Source organism: Lithobates pipiens, unplaced genomic scaffold (genome assembly GCF_037356315.1).
Source record: "Lithobates pipiens isolate NorthernLeopardFrog02 unplaced genomic scaffold, aLitPip1_a1.2 Scaffold_11, whole genome shotgun sequence".
Lineage (NCBI taxonomy): Eukaryota > Metazoa > Chordata > Amphibia > Anura > Ranidae > Lithobates > Lithobates pipiens.
In genome coordinates, this window is record NW_027507696.1 from 25,610,916 (window position 1) to 25,634,204 (window position 23,289).

At 45.4% G+C, this 23,289-nt stretch overlaps 1 protein-coding gene across 1 annotated transcript in view; it reads right to left on the reverse strand.

Moving 5' to 3' along the window:
* Positions 1-546: 546 nt before the first annotated feature.
* Positions 547-23,289, reverse strand: part of SECISBP2 (SECIS binding protein 2) — a 76,119-nt gene continuing 53,376 nt past the window's right edge. The window contains exons 10-12 of the mRNA XM_077469964.1: positions 11,550-11,704; positions 7,805-8,003; positions 547-1,038 (exon numbers count right to left, since the gene is read on the reverse strand). Coding sequence (XP_077326090.1) covers positions 929-1,038; positions 7,805-8,003; positions 11,550-11,704 — 464 coding nt within the window. The 3' untranslated portion in view covers positions 547-928. The remainder of the gene's footprint in view (positions 1,039-7,804; positions 8,004-11,549; positions 11,705-23,289) is intronic.

Below are 23,289 nucleotides of genomic sequence, written 5' to 3' on the forward strand. Positions count from 1 at the left end.
GGCAATAAGTGGCCCCAAGATATGGGCCCCCAAAGTCGGGTCACAAAATGTCATTCTCAGATCATATTTCTGAGTTTTCAGGTCCAAAAAATTGGGTTCCTTTAAAAACGCATATAAACGCAAACGCAGCTAAACGCGAGTGCCGCGTTTAGCGTCTGAAACGTGGAAATTTTTGCATCTGAACCCATTTTTTTGCTTCTGGAAAAACGAGGTTAAACGCAACTGCATAAAAACGGCAAAAAACGAGATTGTGTGCATGGACACATAGGATAACATTGAATGAGTTCAGGGGTGAAAAAAGTGTCCAACTGCATCTGAACACGCGTTTAACTGCGTCTCGTGTGCATGAGGCCTAAGTTTGACCACTTGCACGATGGCATTAAAGCCTCAACATCAAAAGATTTGAGCAATAGGATTACTGCATAGGTTTAAGAACCAAAGTGCTAAATCCATTGGGTAATACATGCAGTAACCAGTCAGGATCTACCTTATACTGGTCTAGTTTAAGTAAAATTAATCCTGATTTGCTGCTATGAATTACTAAAATTAACACTGTGCTATTTGCACTATTTATTAAGACCAGACGCATCAGTGTAGCCCTTACAGCTATAGTCATTTCAAATGCAGGCCACACAAACTGTACACAATGCTGACTTCAAGGCCACAGTAGTAATGTATGGTCAGAAATGTTTAATGACGTAATGTAATACAACTCCCTTTATAAAAACGTAGATGCCCTAGTGAAGGGACACAACTACATTTAACCATACAGCTATATCAGCCCTGTATCTACCACAAAAAAAGTTCTGGAGCCACTCAACAGTGGCTTTAAAAGGATGAGTTCATCTTTCACAACTTGTTACATGTTACGCCCATATTCGGGATGTAACAAGATCTTTTTTGGAGTGGAAAGGTTATGTGTCTGAAGTCACGATAAATGGAAATTAAACAGGTCATTGGAGACAGTTTCTTCAAGGCTCAGGGTGTAAGGAGTGTAAGGAGTGTATTGCTCTTCTAGCATCCTCTTCCACACTTTAACTGGGGACATAAAACAAAAATTACACGACACATTACATTATCTTGTTACAGGTCTACAATTATTTCAGATAGTACATCTCTTCCATCAAGTAAAACTGAAAACAAATAGCATAGCCTTAATCTCACACCTTACTACCTTGACAAAAGAAAGAGAAAAACCTGAACATACAGTAGTACATCATTTTCTCGTAAGAAGCTTGTGTTCTATGTCTATGTGTAATTTATGTATTTCTCTTTCAAAGTTTGTAAGCTATATACAAAAATCCTTATTTTGGATTTGTAGCCGAGTCCCGGGCCTCTCCAAGCCTAATGGTAACCTCCAGAGTTGGGGACAGCTGACACCCCTTCTGTGTAGAGAAGAGATGAGGCATGGTGGGAGCAACGCAAGGTAGATTAATGGGTGCCAGACACTTTTTGAATGCAAAGAGATTTATTGTCTCTTAAACAGAACTGTAGGAGAGAGGATTAGGGCCAGGACAACCTTTAGTAGTTGCAATGTTAAATTAGCAGACTCTGAGACTTCCATAGGACAGCCATGCAGGAAAGGCACCCAGCCAGATGCGACATCTGCATGTATAGCCACGCTGTCTCCTATGGCAACAATCTTGAACAGTTTCTAATAAAGGTTGTAATGAACTCTTTCACTTCCTCCACAATCTCCTCTTTCAATCTTCACTCAACTGAGCTCCCAGTCTATCACCTAGACCCGCTGATCCACTGCCACTGGATCTCCTGAGCTTTTCCAATCTTCTCACTGAGCATCTTCCTCAAGCCTCACCCCCGCGTCCCTGCTGGGTCTCTAGCTTGGCACTCACAGATACTCCTCGAGCATCACCCTAATCTGCCCTTGCAACACCCTTGTCTTATCTAATATCACCAGATACAAAACCATCCAGTGAAAGAAGAGAGAAGTGCAGCAATTCCACAATTGGAGTGGGATCAATTGATCTATCAATTGGCCAAGGGAACTATACTTGGCAGGTAAAATTTACTAGCAACCCAGCAACCCTGCCTAAACTTCAGGGAGCTACAGATTTGTTTTTGCTCACTCACAGTTTAAGGTTGTTTAATCTTGTTTTGGCACAACACATACTTTTTTTATATATACAAAAACGGCAGTGAAAAGTTAACTCTCTGGGGCTCAAGTATTTTTTTTTTTTTAACACAGTAACTGTCATTACAATTAGGTAAAAGAATGAGAACAGGAGGTTCTGACATTTGAGCACTGGTTCCATTGTTCTATGGTGTAGGGATAGCAATGGTGTCTCAAGCCTCAACATATTGTGTTTGGGAAAAAACACCTTATGTGGTCCAAAGGTGATCAGCTCACCACCTGGCACCAACTATCAGATATTGTCAGTCATGGTCTGTAATGCCGCGCACACACGATCAAACAAGCGGGTGGAAAAATCCGGCAAACTCAAGTCCGCCGGACAATCCCCCCGTGTGTAGCCTCCGGCATACTTTTTTGACCCGAAAGTACGGCGGACTTAGAAAGTAGTTTTGCACTCCAATCTTCCCGCCGGACTGACATTTCGGCGGACAATCCAGCCGTGTGTGTGCCAGTACTTTTGAAACGAACGGACTTTTCCCGCCCGGAGAAAAGCCCGCTCATTCGAGCAGGTCTCCAGGTATGCGGGGCCCGCGAAGGAGACTTCGCTGGCCCCGCCACCTGGTATGGACTTAAAGGGGAACCCCAACGCAGAAAAAAAAAAATTGGTGTGGGGGTCCCCCCCAGGTCCACATCAGACCCTTGTCCGAGCACGCTACCCGGCCGGCCAGGAAAGGGGGGCGAGCGAGCGGCCCCCTCCTGAGCCGTACCAGGCCGCGCGCCCTCAACATGGGGGGGGCCGTGCGCCCCCCCCCCCCCACCCCAAAGCACCTTGTCCCCATGTTGATGAGGACAAGGGCCTCTTCCCGACAACCCTGGCTGTTGGTTGTCGGGGGTCTGCGGGCGGTTGTCGGATACCGGCCCCCCCACCCTATCTGAATGAGTATGGGGTACAATGTACCCCTACCCATTCACCTGTAAAATAAAGTACAAAAAAAACCACAACACACAAGATAAAATAATTTATTGCACAGCTCCGGGGGTCTTCCGTCTTCAGGGGTCTTCTCGCCGGACTCCTCCGCTATCTTCTTGTAGCTCTTTTGCTAGCGGAGGAGCCCGGCTTTCTTCCTCCCCGCCGGCCTCTTCTTCCGACTTCGGGGGTCTTGTCCCCCTCTTCGGTTCTTCTGCCGGGCCACCGCGCCTTCTTATAGCTCTTTTACAGGCGGTGGCCTGGTCTTCTGTCGCCGCCGCCGCCTTCCGTTCTTCTTCTTCTCCTGGAGATGTTGACTCGAAGCTTGTGACATCAACCGATGACCCCGCCCCTTGTCCCTATATAATTCGCCGCGCAGCGCGTCCCTGGCATTGCGGCCGCAGAGAGCATCGAGTCAACATCTCCAGGAGAAGAAGAAGAACGGAAGGCGGCGGCGCCGGCAGAAGAACCGAAGAGGGGGACAAGACCCCCAAAGTCGGAAGAAAAGGCCGGCGGCGAGGAAGAAAGCCGGGCTCCTCCGCTAGCAAAAGAGCTACAAGAAGATAGCGGAGGAGTCCTGCGAGAAGACCCCCGGAGCTGTGCAATAAATTATTGTATCTTGTGTGTTGTGTTTTTTTTGTACTTTATTTTACAGGTGAATGGGTAGGGGTACATTTTACCCCATACTCATTCACATAGGGTGGGGGGCCGGTATCCGGGGGCCCCCTTATTAAAAGGGGGCTCCCGGATTCCGATAAGCCCCCCGCCCGCAGACCCCGACAACCAACGGCCAGGGTTGTCGGGAAGAGGCCCTTGTCCTCATCAACATGGGGACAAGGTGCTTTGGGGTGGGGGGGCCACGCGGCCCCCCCTTCCTCAAGGCACCCCCCATGTTGAGGGTGCCTGGTATGGCTCAGGAGGGGGGGGGGCGCTCGCTCGCCCCCCCCTTTCCTGGCCGGCCGGATAGCGTGCTCGGACAAGGGTCTGATGTGGACCTAGGGGGGACCCCCACGCCAATTTTTTTCGGCGTTGGAGTTCCCCTTTAAGTCCATACCAGGCGGCGGGACCAGCGACGTCTCCTTCGCGGGCCCCGCCTACCTGGAGACGCGCTCGAAATGAGCGGACTTTCCTCCGCGTGTGTGGGCGAGTCCGTTCATTTCAAAAGTAGGGCGGATAGTACGGCGGACTTAGTACGCCGTATTAGTCCGCTGAAAAAGTGCTGTGTGTGGGCAAGTAGCCCGTTCGGAAAGTCAGATGGACAGTCTGGCGGTAAGTCAGCCAGACTAAGTCCGTCGGATAGACGGCTACGTGTGTACGCGGCATAAGCATTAATAGCTGATGGACTATCCTGCCTCTGCCATTAGAATGTTATTGGCAAAGAATGCTACTCACAAGCGAGAAGCAAGGAGAATTCTTCCTCTCCTCTCTTATTTAACATAATAGGACAGGAAGAATAAAGCACTTGCTGATCGCCTCACTTGGGAGTATAGCGGCAGAGCGGCTATCCTGCGCCAGATCACGTATCTAGTACGAGATCCAGTACTTCTGGGTAAAGGGCACGCTGGCTGTGCTGTGATTAGTCCCAGCTGGCCAATGGATAACTGTCGCACCCGCTGATCGGCGAGGAGGAAGGCAGGACAGAGCTCTGTGTATGTAAACAATACAGAGTGTTGTCTTGTCAGCGGGGATATGCTGGATTTTGTTTCACTGCAAGGCAGTGAAACGCCTCACAGTACACAAATTTAGCCTTTGATCGCCCTAGATATTTAGCCCCTTCCCAGTCAGTGGCATTAGTACAGTGACAGTTCATATTTTTAGCACTGATCACTGTATTCATGTCACTGGTTCCCACAAATATGTCAGATTGCCCGCCACAATATCGAAGTTGCGCTATAAGTCGCTTGTCCTTGCCATTACTAGTACAATAAAAATAAAAAATTGCAGTATATAATCCCAGAGTTTGTAGACGCTATAACATTTGCACAAACCAATCAATATAAACTTATTCAGATTTTTTTTACCAAAAATATGTAGCAGAATACATATTGGCCTAAATTTATGAAGAAATTAGATTTTTTTTTTATTTGATATGTCATAGCAAACAGTGAAAAATATAATCTTGTTTATAGCACAAAAAAAATAAATAAAACAGTGGTGATCAAAAACAAAAACAAGAAAGCTCTATTTGTGTTTATACAAAAAAATAAATAAAAATTGTATAAATGTAATTTGTGTACAGCGTTGCATGATCGTGCAATTGTCAATTAACCACTTCAGCCCCGGCCTATAGACATACGACGCCCCCACAGATGGTATCTCCCATCCTGGGTGGGCTTCATACGACGTCCTCCGATTCCCGCCGTCTAGGGGGCGCGTGCGCGGCATCGCTCGGGGCATGGTGTGTGCGCCCGGCGGCCGCGATGTCCGCCGGGCACCCGCGATTGCCTGGGAAAACAGCAGGACCGTGGATCTGTGTATGTAAACACACAGATCCACGTCCTGTCAGTGGAGAGGAGACCGATGGTCTGTTCCCAGTACAGAGGAACACCGATCGGTCTCCTCCCCTTGTGAGTCCCCTCCCTCCACAGTTAGAATCACTCCCATAGGGAACATATTAACCTCTGCAGCGCCCCCTGGTGTTAACCCCTTCCCTGCCAGTCACATTTACACAGTAATCAGTGCAATTTTATAGCATGATCGCTGTGTAAATGTGAATGGTCCCAAAAATGTGTCAAAAGTGTTTGATGTGTCCGCCATAATGTCGCAGTCACAAGAAAAAAAAAAAGCCATAAATCTATCCCCTATTTTGTAGATGCTATAACTTTTGCTAATTGCAATTTTTTTTCACAAAAATATGTAGAAGAATACGTATTGGCCTAAACTGAGGGAAAAAATTGTTTTAGAAAAATTGGATATTTATTATAGCAAAAAGTAAAAAATTGTGTTTTTTTTTTTTAAATTGTCACTCTTTTTTTGTTTATAGCGCAAAAAATAAAAACCACAGGAGGTGATCAAATAGCACCAAAAGAAAGCTCCATTTGTGGGGGAAAAAAAGGACGTAAATTTTGTTTGAGTGCAACATCGCATGACCGCACAATTGTCAGTTAAAGCGATGCAATGCCAAATCGCAAAAAGTGCTCTGGTACGGAAGGGGGTAAAATCCTCCGGGGCTGAAGTGGTTAAAGAAACAGTGCCAAAAAGCAAAAAATGGCCTGGTCTGGGGGGGGGCTGAGCAAATGCAGAGAGAGCAGGGACAGGGCCGAGCCAGTGGCTCGGAAGCCCCAAAGCAAGCTGCTTGCTATGGGGGCATTCAGCAGGAGGGAGGGGTCAGGAGGCCTAGTGAGGAACCCAAGAAAAGGAGGATCAGGGTTGTTCTGTGCAAAACCACTGCACAGAGAGGGTAAGTATGACACGTCTTTTTTTTATTTTTATTTTTTTTTATTATGCCTTTATTATCACTTTAAGTGAAAAGTTCCCAGTGTCCTCAGTCTGCTTCAGCACTTTGGATTCTTGCCGCAGCTGGCACTATAATACCATGTGAATAAGGCCTTAGTGTTGGAGTGCAGAGGAAACCCTGGATTCTCAGGTGGATGCAGATAGTTGAGCCGCACAGCCTGTACAAAGCGAGGGCAGACTGATAGTGGTTGCTGCTGTCCACTAGCATGGAGTGATTACCTGCAGTTAGGGACAAATGATCATCCATGGATGTAAACAGCTGGTGTCCAGAGATGATTATCTATGCCCAATGGTAGGTAATCACTCCATGAACGATTACACCCAAATACTCGTGGACAGCTGCAGCCACCATTAATTGGTTATTGCTTTGTACAAGCTATGCAGCCACAACTATCTGCATCCATCTGTGAATCAAGCCAGAGGAATTCGCTGAATTCTTTCCGCAGCTGGCACCAAAATACTGCCAGAATGAGGCCTAAGGCACATATTTATAGTAGCGAGGCAATGAGGTTGATTTACTAAAGGCAAATATACTGCAAGATTTGAGGGGAAGCTCTGCTAGTTTCTATCATCCAATCATGTACAAACATACATGCTGTTTATTTTCTTTGCATGTGATTGGATATTCTTTGCAAAGTGAAGCTTTACCTCATTTACTAAGCTCTGGAGCAAGTGCACTTGCAGTACACAGTATATTTGCCTTTAGTAAATAAATCACATTATGATTACAGCTGTACACCACAGTGCTTACCCACTCATACTGTGCCTGCATTATGTGACTCATTTATAAAATGAAGGCTAGGGTGTGGAGCCTTAATTGTTCCACAAAGCAGAGTTCCACTGCAGAGAGAACTCCATGACTAGAGAGGGGGGGGGGGGGGGGGGTTGGTCACATGACTAGGGCCTACTCCAAGTTTTTTTTCTTTTTATTTGAAATAGACAGTGTTCCACTAACAAGAATTGATGCAAGCAAATTGCAATGCAGATTTTTAAAGCACACTGCTATGCTCTATAAATGTGAAGTGAAGCAGTTTTTGTATATTTAATAAACTTGTTGGACAGACGCAGATGTGCAGCCATCTCTTCCTTCAGGTTAGCAATACAATCTATTCAGTTTATAACAAGGCAATACAGCAAGAAACTTCTTCAATTGATTTGAACTCAATTTTTCATTTACGGAGTTCAACAGTATAATCAATATTCTACTTCAATATCTTACTAGTCTAAAAAAACTGCTCATTACTCAGAAGGCTCAGGCTATTACACATCATGGACTTAGTAATACTCACTGTAGTTTGGCTCTTCTGCCTCATCCGCTGTGGACTCTGCATTCACTTCCACATGTTTGTGCTGATTGTTTTCCAAGACACTTTCCAGCTTATCTTCAGCTTCTGCATCTTCCTTCTGCTGCTCTTGCAATGAGCAAACCATGTCATTATATGCTTGTCTAGCTTGCATTGTAAGTTCATATAATTTGTGGAAGTGATCCTGTGGGAAGAGAAATTTAATCAGAAATACGAAAAAATATTATACCAAATAATATCAAAGTAAAGTCATCCCACAATTACTCACACATAGGACATAAGAAATAGGGAGGAATATATATCATTTGCTGTATTTGGACACTACAATTGTAAACCCTCTCATGCTGAGGTCATCAAAGTCTAGCTGTCCAGGCCAAATGCATATGCATTGGTTAACTTGACTATTAATTCCTATGATTGATCTGCATACTTAAATAGAATTTACTCACAGGGCTTTAGTTTAGGACACTGTTCACTAATGTAATGTAAAATTCTGTTTTATTATGGGCCGTGAAAGGCATATATTATATTATAATTATATATATTTATTTTTCCCCTTTTTCACACCATATATTTTAGCACATATTTATGCATTTATGGTAGCTGCTGATAAAAATCAGTGTCACCTCAATTTTATATTTTGTTGTTGTTTGGGTGTAGCGCTGTCTGTTTTCACTTTCATGTTTAGGTGTCTTTACACATCATTAGACAGCAGCTTTTCCCTATTATATTTTTTTTTTATATAATGTAATTGTATTTGATGATTACAGTATTATACAAAAGGCACACTGGCATCTTCAGGCTGAAGACTTATTTTCTAAATGAAGCTGCCAGCTACAGTGAGGAAAAAAGTATTTCATTTGCCCACTGACAAAGAAATAATCAGTCTATAATTTTAATGGTAGGTTTAGTTAAACAGTGAGAGACAGAATAACAAAAACATCCAGAAAAACGCATTTCAAAAAAGTTATACATTTATTTGCATTTTAATGAGTAAAATATGTATTTGACCCATCTGCAAAACATGGCTTTGTACTTGGTGGTAAAACACTGGTTGCCAATCAGAGGTCAGACGTTTCTTGTAATTGGCCACCAGGTTTGCACACCTCTCAGGAGGGATTTTGTCCTACTTCTCTTTGCAGATCCTTTCCAAGTCATTAAGGTTTAGAAGCTGACGTTTGGTAACTCGAACCTTCAGCTCCCTCCGCATATTTTCTAAGGAATGAAGGTCTGGAGACTGGCTAGGCCACTCCAGGACATTAATGTGCTTCTTCTCGAGCCACTCCTTTTTTTGCTTTGGCCGTGTGTTTTGGGTCATTGTCATGCTGGAATACCCATCCACGACACATTTTCAATGCCCTGGCTGAGGGAAGGAAGTTTGCACTCAAGATTTGACGGTACATGGTCCCGTCCATCGTTCCTTTGATGCATTGAAGTTGTCTTGTCCCCTTAGCAGAAAAACACCCCCAAAGCATAATGTTTCAATCGCCATGTTTCACATCATAGTGTATTACCAATTGTTTTTCTTGGCAACTATGGTCCCAGCTGTCTTGAGATTATTGATAAGATTTTCCTGTGTAGTTCTGGGCTGATTACTGCTGTCTTGATCATTGAAACTTCACGAGGTGAGATTTTGCATGGAGCCCCAGACTGAGGGAGAATTATAGTTATTTTGTGTTTCTTCCATTTGCGAATAATCGTACAAACTGTTGTCGCCCTCTCACCAAGCTGCTTGGCGATGGTCTTGTAGCCCATTTCAGCCTTGTGTAGGTCTACAATCTTGTCCCCGACATCCTTGGACAGCTCTTTGACTGATTCTGTGGACAGGTGTCTTTTATACCAGTTATAAACTGAGATTAGGAGCACTCCCTTTAAGAGAGTGCGCCTAATTTCAGCTCGTTACCTGTATAGAAGACACCTGGGAGCCAGAAATCTTGCTGATTGATAGGGGATTAAATACTTATTTTACTCATTAAAATGCAAATCCATTTATAACTTTTTTGAAAAGCGTGTTTTTGTTGTTATTCTGTGTCTCACTGTTAAAATAAGCCTACCATTGAAATTATAGACTGATCATTTCTTTGTCAGTGGGCAAAAGTACAAAATCAGCAGGGGATCAAATACTTTTTTCCCCTCACTGTAGCATCACATGATCAAAAAGCATTCCGACTGTTTTCCCATCAGTAGTGGAGACTGGAACTGCCAATGACAGCCCAATCTGATAGCTCTTAGCTATGCACAGTTTCAGCTGTTCGCTTTCAAAGGAAGAACATAGAATGAAAGTATATCTGAAGGTAATTTTTTTTTATCATTTTAAGTAGTAGGGGAGTTTTAAAAATCACTGTCAAGTTTTTTTTGGTTCCTTTCACTTCCTGTCCTTTAGACTCAAAAGGAAATGGGCTGTCCCAAAACAAATGTCCCCATTGGAATATTTCCCCTCTAATCATCCTCCAGTGGCAACTCTTAAATGATGGATCTACCCCTGCTTTTACTCTTAGTAAATAAGAAACTTTTTTTTTTTCCAAAATTTTTAGGCTTTTTTCCATTTGTTTAGCAAAAAATAAAAAAGCCAATGGTGATTAAATACCACCAAAAGAAAGCTCTATCTGTTTAAAAAAAAATGATAAAAATTTTGGTTTGGGTACAGCGCTGCATGACTACTCAATTGTCATTCAAACTGCAAGAGCACTGAAAGCTGAAAACTGGCCTAGACAGGGAGGGGGTGAAATATGCCCTATATTGAAGTGGTTAAAAATGCCTTTATTTGTACTTTACCATGCCCTCAGCACAGGGCACTGTGCAGGGGAATGTTAAACTTCAAATACCGGATACTAATAAAGAAATAAATCTACATAGGGGACAAAACGCGTGAAATGCCTTACAGATCAGTAATATGTATGCTAGTAAATTAGTCTTGCATGAGCACACATTTTGAGTAGCAATACTGTATTGTAGATATTTGTGTATTTAACTTTCCACCAAGTGCTATGGATTTCTCTCACAGTTCCGTTAAGCGATTGAAGTGGTTTTAGCATGTATATGCTTGTGAGACTGTAAGGGGGCTGACTGTCCAATGAACTCTCAGTAACGTGTAGTATATTACTCTACCAAGTTTATTTCAGTTAGGTTACAGATTCAGAATAATAACTTATACTGATGGGTATAACAAATACATAATAAATACATTTTTATTGTCCTCTTACAATTTATAATGAACTAATTTTCTCCCATTCTGCATTAAAATCACATGTATAATATGCCTTTTATAACACCAGTGCCACTGTAGGCCTTTTCTGACATTGGCGTTTTATTACACTTTGTTAAATCTACCAGCTCAGAGGCTCCTTTACTACCGTCATATAGTGAACAGCCAAACATAAAAAAAAATAAAAAATAAAAAAAGAAGAAGTCTTTGTTCTTCTTCACTTGTACACTGGATGAGAGTGAACAGAGCTACTAGGCATAACCAAAAGGTTTGGAGTGTATATAAATGATCTTTACGCTCCTGTCCTCCAAAGTTATTTTCACATACAGTAGAATCTGAGGACACTACATAGGTTGTACAAGTTTGTATGAAGAACATGTATTCATTTTCTGTAGATGCCTTTATGCGTGTATGTTGTTCTATCAATTATTTTGCTATACAATAGTTTGTCCACATTGGTGCATAACAATGCTCCCTTCAATGGCTGCTATTACTCTAATAGACAAAAGGTTAGTTATGCCTCACCTGGGCTCCATCATAGCTGAATATCCCGACCACACTAACAGGGACAGCTTTGTTCACACAACGGCCCAGAGCTTTGCGATTCAGTGCAAACACAAAAGGGACATTCTGTTCAATGGCACAGCTAATAATTGTCTGCAGAGTGTCATCCAACCCACCTGCACAAACAACATACATACAGATACAATCAGCACTTTATAATGGCAACATTTCCAGACAGACATGCTCTTTACAAAGCCCCCCCCCCCACTAATGGTTTTTAGTCTCATAACTTTCCCTGTATTATTGCAATAACGCTGATAATAATCAGCTTGCAAAATACATTTGTGTATCCAGTGAAAAAAAGCTGTAGTTTTGCAGTATTGGATGGATGTAATCAGATTTCAATCTGATCTCTTTTCCTTTGGGGGGGGGGAGAGAGTAGATTGCCACTCACTAAAGGGGAGCTTTTTTTTTTATCTTTAACCAGTTGCACCCAGCCTATAGCAAAATGACGGCTGAGCGAGACTTATGGTGTCCTCCCAGATCATGACTGGGGCCGCAGCGCAATCTGTCACCAGCTGTGTCCATAGGCTAATGACTGATCAGTGTACTGGGCTGCTGCTGGTGCCATGTGATGACAATGTTAAACAATGAATGGCTTCCTTTAAATGCCATTGTGTACAATTTTGTTGCCAGTTGCGATTGGTCACATGGTACAGACAGGGCCAATCACAGCCCTTCTGTACCATGTTAATAGCTGTGGCCAATCACAGCTATTCACAACAAAACACACTGAATAGATCGGTTTCCTTCATTAAAAATGGTTGCTCACAGCAGTGAAATTCACTGGTATAAACAACATTTTTATACAGGTTTTTATTAAGCGCTAACGTTTACGCTGTGCAATATAAAAGAGAGACAATACAGTTACAATACAATAAAAACACAAAAGGATTAAGAGGGCCCTGCTCAGAAGAGCTTACAATCTAAAACAATAATAATGTGTTTTAAAAAAATAATCCTGATCATTTCCCCAGGGTTGTACAGTGTTACTATGGTAACACTGTATTGCTCTGGTCACAGTGTGTAAAAATAAAAAAATAAGTAATAATGGATTTTTTTAAAAAACACTTTTTTTTTTTTTAATTTCCATGTCCCTGATCATTGCCACACCCGTTACATGATAGTGCTGTACTGCACTGGTGACCGTATGTAAACGAAAGTATGTGAAAAAAATTACAACTTCAAAAAATTTGCCATGCCTCTTACTAAATACATTGGACTGTCTACTTTCCAAAACTGGTAATTTGGAGGATATTTGTACTGTCCTGGCATTTTTGGGCCTCAAGAAATGAGATAGTCAGTACAACTGGATTGATCGATTTTCAGATATATACCATAGTTTGTGGACTCAACTTTCCTACACTAAATATGCACTGATTTGGGTTATTTTCACATTTTTTTTTAGCAGAATACATTTGAGCCTAAATTCATGAAGAAAGATTTGCAAAAATAGTTTTTTTTTCTCCTCAAATATTTGTTTTTTTTTGTTTATTTAGCAAAAAATACAAAAACCCAGTGAAGATTAACCACTTCAGCCCCGGACCAATTTTCAGCCTAAGGACCAGAGGTCTTTTTACAATTTCGCACTGCGCTGCTTTAACTGGTAATTGCGCGGTCATGCAATGTTGTACCCAAACGAAATTTGCGTTGCTTTCTTTTGATGGTATTTGATTGCTTCTGCGATTTTTATTTTTTGCGATATAAATGGAAAAAGACCGAAAATTTTGAGAAAAAAATATATTTTCTACGTTTTTGTTATAAGAAAAATCGAATAAACTCAATTTTAGTGATACATTTAGGGCAAAATGTATTCAGCCACATGTCTTTAGTAAAAAAAATGTCAATAAGCGTATATTTATTGGTTTGCGCAAAAGTTATAGCATCTACAAACTAGAGTACATTTTCTGGAATTTACACAGCTTTTAATTTATGACTGCCTATCTCATTTCTTGAGGTGCTAAAATGGCAGGGCAGTACAAACCCCCCCCAAAATGACCCCATTTTGGAAAGTAGACACCCCAAGGAAATTGCTGAGGGGCATGTTGAGCCCATTGAATATTTTTTTTGTCCCAAGTGATTGAATAATGACACAAAAAAAAAAAAAAAAAAAAAAAACTTTTTGGGAGTCTAGCCGCGTACGGCACCCCGAAAACCAATCACTGCCTTCAGGATTACTAAGGGTGCAAATTTTTTTTTTTTTAAAAAGAACGTTTATTGAGCATACAAAATACATAGGATAACAGTAACACATATGGGGTGCAACATACACCAAATATACGGATAAAAAACAGCTGCTAACAATACCACAGGCTGAAAAACACAAGGAGGGGGGGGTTCTTTGTTTACAGATTGCACATTACATAAAAAACAAGGGGCAATATAGTGTGTTCAGATATGGGGGGAAAAGAGGAACTCAGAGGTTGGGAATCATATGCCGAGCCATAGTACATTCTACTCAAAGTAATTTGCAGAGAGGAGCAGGAAACCATTATTATGAGGGCGGGAAGCCCACCTACAACCACGGAGACAGCTAGACTCGCCGGGCCGAACCCGGATAGGTGTAAGGAGGCGTACAGACCACAGACTACACTAGTCGGTACATGTATCTGAATCCCCCATCCATTTATCCCACAGCTTGGCAAACTTGCTCGGGCAGCCTCTATGCATATACAGCAGTTTTTTATAGGGGAGAGTGGCATTGACAGCCGCCTTCCATTGTCGGGCGGTGGGGGGCGCAGAGCGCAACCAGGTGCGGGCTATCTGCAGTCTGGCTAGGTATAGGGTCTCCTGTAGAAAAACAGTCGGGATCCTTGCCTCCTCGGATACGAGGAGAATCCCCAGCAAACATTGGCGGGGGCATAGCGTCAGAGGGGAGCCCATTTGGTCATGAAGGAAGTCAACAATTTGCTTCCAGTAAACCTGCAACTCAGGACAGGACCAAAGGAGATGGTAGAACGTGGCCTGAGGATCACCACATTTAGGACATGCTGGATCATAGCCAGGTCTAAACTTGGACAGCCGCCCAGGGGTCAGGTATGACCTATGTAGCATGTAGAGGTGTGTAAGTCTGTCAGAAAGTTTCGGGGAGACCAGCTTAGGGGTGTCAAGTGCAGTTTCCCAGTCCGCGTCCTCGATAACCCCCACGTCGGCCTCCCATCTAGCCTTAAGTCGGTAGGCGCGGGCAGTCGCCCCAGGCGTGAGCAGGTTGGTGTAAAAAAAAGAAATCAGTTTCTTAGGGTCATCACCTAGCACGGCTGTTGCTATCGGAGGTGTTTCAAGCCTGGGGATATGGGAGCCAAACTGAGAGCTAAGGGCATGGCGGAGTTGAAGATACCTAAAAAACATTCTATTAGGGAGGTTGAAGTCAGTTCTGAGGGCCTGGAAGGGTCTGACAGAGCCATTGGTAATAACCTGGGACAGAAAGATAACGCCCCCGGCTAGCCACACAGAGCGGTCGGGGATCGTAGAGAGTTCGGGAAGTAGGGGATTGTCCCAAAGGGGGGTGTGGGAGTGAAACCTAGGGGCCCCAGTAATGGACGTGGCCTGCTGCCAAATCAAACAGTGGTGGGACAACATGTCTCTCATCGGGACGGAAGGTCCCCCGGAGCCACGCATAAGGAGACGGAGTGGGTGTACGACCAGAGTGTAGTGCGGGGAGCATACCAGTGAGGCATAGCGATCTTTGTCAATCTGATTGAAATAGTAGAAATGGGACAGTTGAGCGGCCAGATAATAATAGTACAGGTCTGGTAGGGCGGTGCTGCCCAGGTGGATAGGACATTTCAGAACACTCCATGAGAGCTTGTGTCGAGACGAACCCCAAACAAACGTGTTTAAGATGGCCTCCAAGGATTTGAAGGTTCTGAGAGGGATGCGCAGGGGAGCATGCCAAAACACATAGAGCAGCTTGGGGAGGAGAATCATTTTGACCAAGTTTACACGGCCCATCACCCCAAGGGGGAGACGGGACCAAGTCTGGGTTTTTTGCTTGAGCAGGGTGAATAAGGGTTCCACATTTAAAAGGGTGTAGTCAGTCAGCAATCGTGAACATTGCACTCCCAAATATTTCACCTGACTTGCCCTGACCAGGGGCATTGCCGCCTGATCAGCGGACGGGGCACCCAAGTCTAAAGGGAGGATCTGGGACTTGGACCAGTTAATACGTAGTCCAGAGTATTCCCCAAACTGCTCTATCAATCGCAGGGCTGCTTGCAAAGAGGGACCCGAGTCTTCGAGGTATAATAACATATCGTCAGCGTATAAACTGAGGGTTTCCGTCAAAAGGCCCGAACGCAGGCCCTTAATTTGCGGGTGAGCACGAATGGCAATGGCCAGCGGCTCAACCGCGAGGGCATACAGGAGGGGGGACAACGGGCAACCCTGGCGAGTACCCCTAGACAGAGGGAAAGGATCCGAGATCCTGCCATTAACCTGGATCCGGGCAGTGGGAGCGCTATATAAAAGCTGAATCCACTTAATGAAGTTAGGGCCAAAGCCAAAGTTAGTCAGGCATTCCCATAGGTAACTCCATTCAACGGAGTCAAACGCCTTCGCGGCATCTAGACTCACGACTACCCGGGAGCCGATGTTATCGTGAGTGGCCTGCAGATTCATAAAGAGTCTGCGGAGATTGAAGGCAGTATTTTTGTTAGGCATGAACCCCGTTTGATCTGGATGTATAAGGCTGAGGACAACTTTATTGAGTCGCAGGGCCAGAATTTTAGCCAGGATTTTTACATCCAGCTGTAGGAGGGAAATCGGGCGGTACGACTCTGGGTAGTAGGGGTCCTTACCGGGCTTGGGTATGAGGACAACAAGGGCCTCTCCCATGGAGGCGGGAAGGGACATTGTATCAAACATATGGGTGTATAACGTGTGCAGTTCTGGGATTAGCGTGTCTTGAAAATGAGAATAAAATTCCAGGGGTAGCCCGTCCGAGCCAGGCGCCTTGGAGGATGGGAGGGAGGCAAGTGCCTCGGCAATACAGTCAGGGGAGATGGGGGCTTCCAGGAGGGATCTCTGCTCTGGGCTGATAGAGGGGAAATCTATGGAGTGAAGGAATTGGGTGAGGTCAGCGTGCGTGTGTCTGGTTGTGGAGGTATATAGAGTGGAGTAGAACATTCTGAACTCACGTAGAATCAGGTCAGGGTCGGAGATCAAGTCGTCGGCGGCGCCACGGAGCTGAACCACCACCGGAGGGCTATGGTCAAGCCGGGCCATATAAGCTAGCAGTTTGCCCGCCCGCTCGCCGTGTTCAAACACACGCTGTCTACTAAAGAAAAGGCCCTGTTTCGCTTTCTCATAATGAAGGTGATCAGTCAGTCGGGACTGGAGGCGGAGCTGGGTGGCATGTTCCAGGGAAGGATCCGTCACAAACAGTTGCTCAAGGGATTGTAGGCGCTCCTCAGCCTGTGTCAGTACCTGTCTAGAATTAGCCTTGTACCTGTTAATACGGGTGATCAGGAGCAGCCTAGCATGAAGCTTAAATGATTCCCATATTGACCCAGGGGACGCAGATCCCGCGTTTGAACGGAGAAAAAAAACTAGTTCCCTCTGTAGGTCCTCCAGATCTGGGATAACCGTAAGCCAGAAGGGGTTCAGTCTCCACACACGGGGGGGGACAGTCGCAGGCAGTCTCAGCGTCAACCAGTATGGGGAGTGATCCGACAGCACCCTGGCATCAAAGCCGACCTCCAATAATTCGGGAAGCAGGGAGGGAGAGAGCAGGGCCATGTCTATACGAGACATAGCTCGGCGGGCGGGAGTGAAGCAAGAAAAGGCCTGTGTTGTTGGATGCTTATGTCTCCAGGAGTCTGTCATGGCCAGTTCAGCTGCAAATCTACCGAACCTAGTGGTATGAGGGGGGGAAGACGTGCGGTCAGGTGCGCCAAGTCGGTCGAGGCCGGGGTTGATGGTCATGTTGAAATCACCTATCCAGATTACCGGGACTGTAGGGAATTTGGTCATAAAATTAAGACCTTCGTGCAGGGCCTGAAACTGGAAGGGTGGTGGTATGTAAAACGCCATAATAAGCATCGTCAGGCCGCTCACAGTGGCATGTAAAAATAGAAATCTACCGTGAGGGTCTGAGCATAGGTCATGTAACTGGAACTGCACAGTTTTAGCAATTAGAATGGCTACACCTCGGGAATGGGAAGTGTGAGGGGCGCTGTACATCCAGCCGACCCAAGGTTTTCTAAGCGCCCTTTGGGACTGGCCTGTAAGGTGAGTCTCGACGAGGATCGAGATGTCCACTTTCAGGCGTTTGAGGTGAGTAAGGACGGCTAATCTCTTGGGTTTAGCGCCAAGGCCCCTGACATTCCAGGTTACAAATTTAAGCGCAGCCATGGAACATGTCGGCACAGATTAGACTAGTGTAGGCCCCCGGCCCAGGAAGTTCGGGCATGCAGGGCGTCTGGGCAACCTCTGGATCCTCCCTGGCTGGCAGCAACAAATACAAGAACACATTTGCAATAAAATTACAGCTGTAAATAACACAATATAAAACACATACAACCAGTAAAACAGTCATAACAATGCCTACTCTGGACCAGCGGGGCAAACCAAAAAAACTGTCACTCGCCGCAGCCGCGGTAGTGACTGCTGGCCAGGGAAACAACACAAACATGGGCGCAATTATAACAAACTGCAGAGCAGACAGTGCAGCGGGTTGCAGTGGGTGTACTTTCCAGAGCAAGAGTCAGCAGGTCGTCTGAGAGACCAAGTAAAAGCATAGCGCGTGGGGCAGACAGGGGAAAAAAAAAGGGGGGGGGGGGAACCCAGGCATGTGGAAAAATGGGCCAAATAGGGGAGACAAGGAGTTCAAGCAGTACATGGTTACCTCCGTGTGCATCAGTAAAAATAGGGAGGGAAGGGAGAGAGGGGGGAGTGAAAAAATGGAGCGAGACAGGGGCAAGGGTAGCACGTCCCAGAACATGACCCCCCTCACGATCTGCGCCATCACACCGATGTTCATCTTAGAAAAAACAATGAAGAGTGCACGGGAGTCTGACAAAGGAGGGGAGGCAGAAACTGTAAATCCAGGGCACAGAGAGAGTTCAGCGGCGGTCACCGCAGAGGGCAATCAGCACAGCGTTCTCCCATGCAGGGGGTGATAGCAGCAAAAATGGAGGCAGTCCATAGGGTCAAAGGAGAAAAAAGAGGGGGGGTATAGCAGAGGGAACAGGAGAGGGCAGGGATCACTCACGGTAGCCAAGGTGGATAGGTAGGCACTACTCAGGGGCTGTAGTGGTCAGCTTTCAAGCAGGGCCTTGCACCGCATCCCGTTCCAACCATGACGAGGCCGCAGCAGGATCTTCAAAGAAATAGGTCTTGCCCTCACGGGTCACCCGGAGTCGAGCTGGAAACAACATTGCATATGGCAAATGGCGAACTCGCAGCTGGCGCTTGACCTCCGTAAATTGTGCTCGTTTTCGTTGGACCTCCGCCGAGAAATCTGGGAACACTGCCACCGTAACATTGTCAACCGGGATATTTCCACGTTCGCGGGTGAGGCGAAGCACCGTATCCCGGTCTCTGTAGTTAAGTAGCTTGGCAATGAAAGTCCGCGGGGGTGCGCCGGCTGGAGGCGGACGGGCCGCCAGACGATGCGCTCGTTCGATCACGAACGTGGAGGAGAAAGATTCCCTGCCGAAGGTTTTAACGAGGAGGTTTTCCAGGTAGGTGGGAGGGTCGGAGCCCTCCGATCGTTCCGGGAGACCCACGAAACGAAGATTGCAGCGTCGAAGTCTATTTTCCATGTCGTCCTGCTTGTGAAGGACGACACTAAGTTGGTGCTGCAAACGTTCGACCGAGTGTTGTAAAGGAGGGATGTCCGTCTCCACGTGTTCCACTCTTCGTTCGGCCTCGGACACCCTGTCCCTCAGCTTCTGCAGGTCATGCCGAATATGGGAGATGTCCATCTTAACCTCCTCTATCTTGGTAGTGAGGGCGGTTTGGCAGGAGGAGACGGCCTCAAGGATCTTGGCGGTGTCGTTTGCAGGAGACTCCTCCGCGGTAGGTGCGGGGCCGGCGCCATCTTGCTCCGTCGCGCCCTGGCCCTCGTGGCGGAACCTAGCCAGCTTGGCGGCCGCCTCGGAGGGTCTTTTAGTCGGCGACATGAGGCACAAAGTGAGCACAAGGTTCCCGGGCGTCTGTACAGTAAATAGCTAAGAAAAATCCCCAAAGGATAAGGTAAAAGGATAAGGTCTCAGACGGAGCTCTCACTCAGCACGTCCTACACCATGAAGCTCCAGGCCACGCCCCCAAGGGTGCAAATTTTTGACTTCACTCCTCACTACCTATCACAGTTTCGAAGGCCATAAAATGCCAAAATAGCACAAACCCCCCCAAATGACCCCATTTTGGAAAGTAGACACCCCAAGCTATTTACTGAGAGGCATGTTGAGTCCATGAAATATTTTATATTTTGCCACAAGTTGCAGAAATATTAAAAATGTTTTTGTTTTTTTGCACAAAGTTGTCACTAAATGATATATTGCTCACACATGCTATGGGCATAAATGAAATTACGCCCCAAAATAAATTCTGCTGCTTCTCCCGAGTATGGGGATACCACATGAGGGGACTTTTTGGGAGCCTATCCACGTACAGGACCCTGAAAACCAAGCACTGCCTTCCGGATTTAAATATAAAACGCTACCAAAAAAAACTTAGCGATCGCAGGGATCAGGCCTGACTCTGCGATCGCTGCAGTTATGTGTTTAGTGTTTTGTAAGCGACAGTGATCGATCGATACTGCACTTGGGTGGGCTGGGCGGAGGGGCAAAACGCAGGTGCTAGCAGGTATCTGGGCTGATCCCGCTAACAATGCGTTTTTTTTTGGAACCCTAAACTGCTGGGGACGCTAGTATAGATCTGATCAGATCAGATATTGAGCTGTTCAGATTCTATACCACTACGGGAGGTTTATGCTTTGCGCGTGGGTGTTAGCGGTACTGGCACTAACCTAGCGCTGCCTGGGGCGACGCAGACCCTGACCCTAAAACCTAATTGATATCACCCGCCGGGTGATCAGGGGGTTAAACCTTTATTGGATAATAAATGGTGGGTGCCCTGATGCTATAAAAAGCAAACTAACCAGAGTCACCCGTGACACTTATACGGTGATCACTGGTGAAAGGGATAACTAGGGGCAATCAGGGGGTTCAAATTTTTATTAGGTAGTATATGGGGGTCCCTGGCGCTATATAAAAACCTGACGGGGAACCTAAATAACTATCTGGCTAACCAGCGTCACCAGTGACACTTATACTGTGATCGCTGGTGAAAGGGTTAACTAGGGGCAATCAGGGGGTTAAAACCATTATTGGGTAGTATATGGGGGTACCTAGCGCTATAAAAACCTGGCGATGAACCTAAAAAAATAACTAGCTACCTAGCGACACTAATGCAGCGATCGGGGGGGGTTTGTGTGCCTGTGTGTGCCTACGTGTTAGTGTAGTGTTGGTGCACACTTACTTTCACTTCCCCTCGTAGTCCGCTCAAAAAGACCGCCCAGAGCAGAATGACATCACTTCCTCCCTGCCTGTGTTTACTATACACAGTGGGAGGAAGCTTCTCATTCGCTAGGAGCGATCGAGAGGGGATGGCCCTCATCCCGGATCGCTCCTGTAGCGAAACGGACCGCCGCATCCAGCGGGAGGGGGTACGTGCTTGTGCCTGTACATGCCATTGTGATGACGTACATTGGCATGCGGCGGTCTTTAAGTGGTTAAATACCACCAAAAGAAAGCTCTATTTTTGTGAGAAAAAAAAAAAATGATAAAAATGTCAGGTAGAGTGTCCCCTTGTTTTACTAACCTGAGCCCGTTTGTTCCCACGACAGAGACGCGCTCTTCCCCAGGTTCTTGACTCTTGATTGGATAGATTGATAGCAGAGCAGCCATTAGCTCCTGCTGCTGTCAATCAAAGCCAATGAGGCGGGTGCTGGGGCAGAGTCCTGCATTCTGCATCTATGCATGCAAATGCTGGACTCAGGAGCGCGCCTGCAAGGTAACCCTCAGGGAGAACACTTTTTTTTTTGTTTATTTAGCAAAAAATACAAAAACCCAGTGGAGATTAAATACCACCAAAAGAAAGCTCTATTTTTGTGGAAAAAAAATGATAAAAATGTCAGTGATGCATGGCCGCGCAATTATCATTTAAAGTGCAACAGGACTGAAAACTGAAATTGGCCTGGGAAGGAAGCGGGCAAAAAGTGCCAAGTATTGAGTGGTTAATCCCCCATAGGGGTTCTAATCATGCCCAAGTTATCCAAAAGTAGAAAAAAAAAAAATAATAATTAACCTTTGCTTTGCCGATGTTGATCAAATATGAAAAAAATGAAGCCCTGTAAAAGTTGTTACCTTCTACTTTTCCCTTGTGATTGGCTGTTTAGAGCCACAACCCTATCAACAGCACAATCACAAAAGAGGAAGGCAGAGTCACATGCTATACTTTCCCAAGTATCCAGGTATTTCTCTTTGTTGGCAAACAGAAAGGTGGGGGAGCAGAGGGAGGTTGAGTATGTCCTGGTGGGGCATCCACAGACATGAACCTTTTGTCTGTCTTGCATGTAAAAAAAAAGCACAGATTCTTGGGAATAAGCAAGAGTATTTAGCATCCCCACCAAATGGCAACAGAGATGAGGGCCTGAGTACCCCACTTACTAAATACTTGACAAACGCTAATTGGGAAATTTTTTCAAGGGCTCACAATTTCAATTTCTTGTTCAGAACCAAAGTGCACAGGATTACTAATAATCAAATAGAATAAATTAGCTCCAGCTGATTGACAACCTCAGCTCTGTTCCTGTGTGAAGGGGAAGGGGGAGGGGGATGGGGAAGGGGAAGGGCAAGGGGAAGGGGGAGTGTCCCTTCACGCCAATCAGCTCTCAGAGCCCTTTTCACTGAGCTCTGCAGAGTGTAACTTCAGCTATCCGCTCCCTTTGAATGGCTGTAGAGAAGAAATAGCTGCAGATAGATGTATACAACTTATGTAGGAGGATTGGTTTCATTTCTGTGCATCATCTGAGGCCACTCACTTCACTGGGAATGTGTATAGCCTCATACACAAGATCGGACTTTGTACAAAAGTCCACGGGAAAGTTTGTACAAAGGGCGTAGTTCACAAGTTTGTATTGCATACACACGATCGGACTTTTTAGGCAACATGAACGTAGTGACGTTTCAACGTACTGATGACACTTCAAAAGAGGATGTTCAATTACTCCAGCACCACCTTTGGTCAACTTCTGTATTGTCTGATCTTTTGCATTGGTTCTGAGCATTCGTGTTTGTACCTTTTACAAAAGTCCGATGGTTTTGCGTACACACGATCGGACTTTGCTCCATCGGACTTATGTTGTCAAAAAGTTTGTCCGTTCGCACAGCCAACAAGTCAGATGAAAGCGGAAAACGTTTGTCCGATGGAGCGTACACACGGTCGGATGTTGCTCCAAAACAGCTAAATTTGCATGTCTGTTGTCAAAAAGTCCGATCGTGTGTACGGGCCTTAAGGCTTTACAGCCATTTTAACCCCAGATATTAAATGGTCAGTCACTTCCCATGTCCATTTCTATGAAGTTTAGTGTTGCCAACAGCAGCACAGTCACCAGATTTACAGCAAGACTTTCCTATGCATACATTTCAGAGGGTTAAGCCATTTAAAATGACAGATTGTTATTAAAGTGAAATTA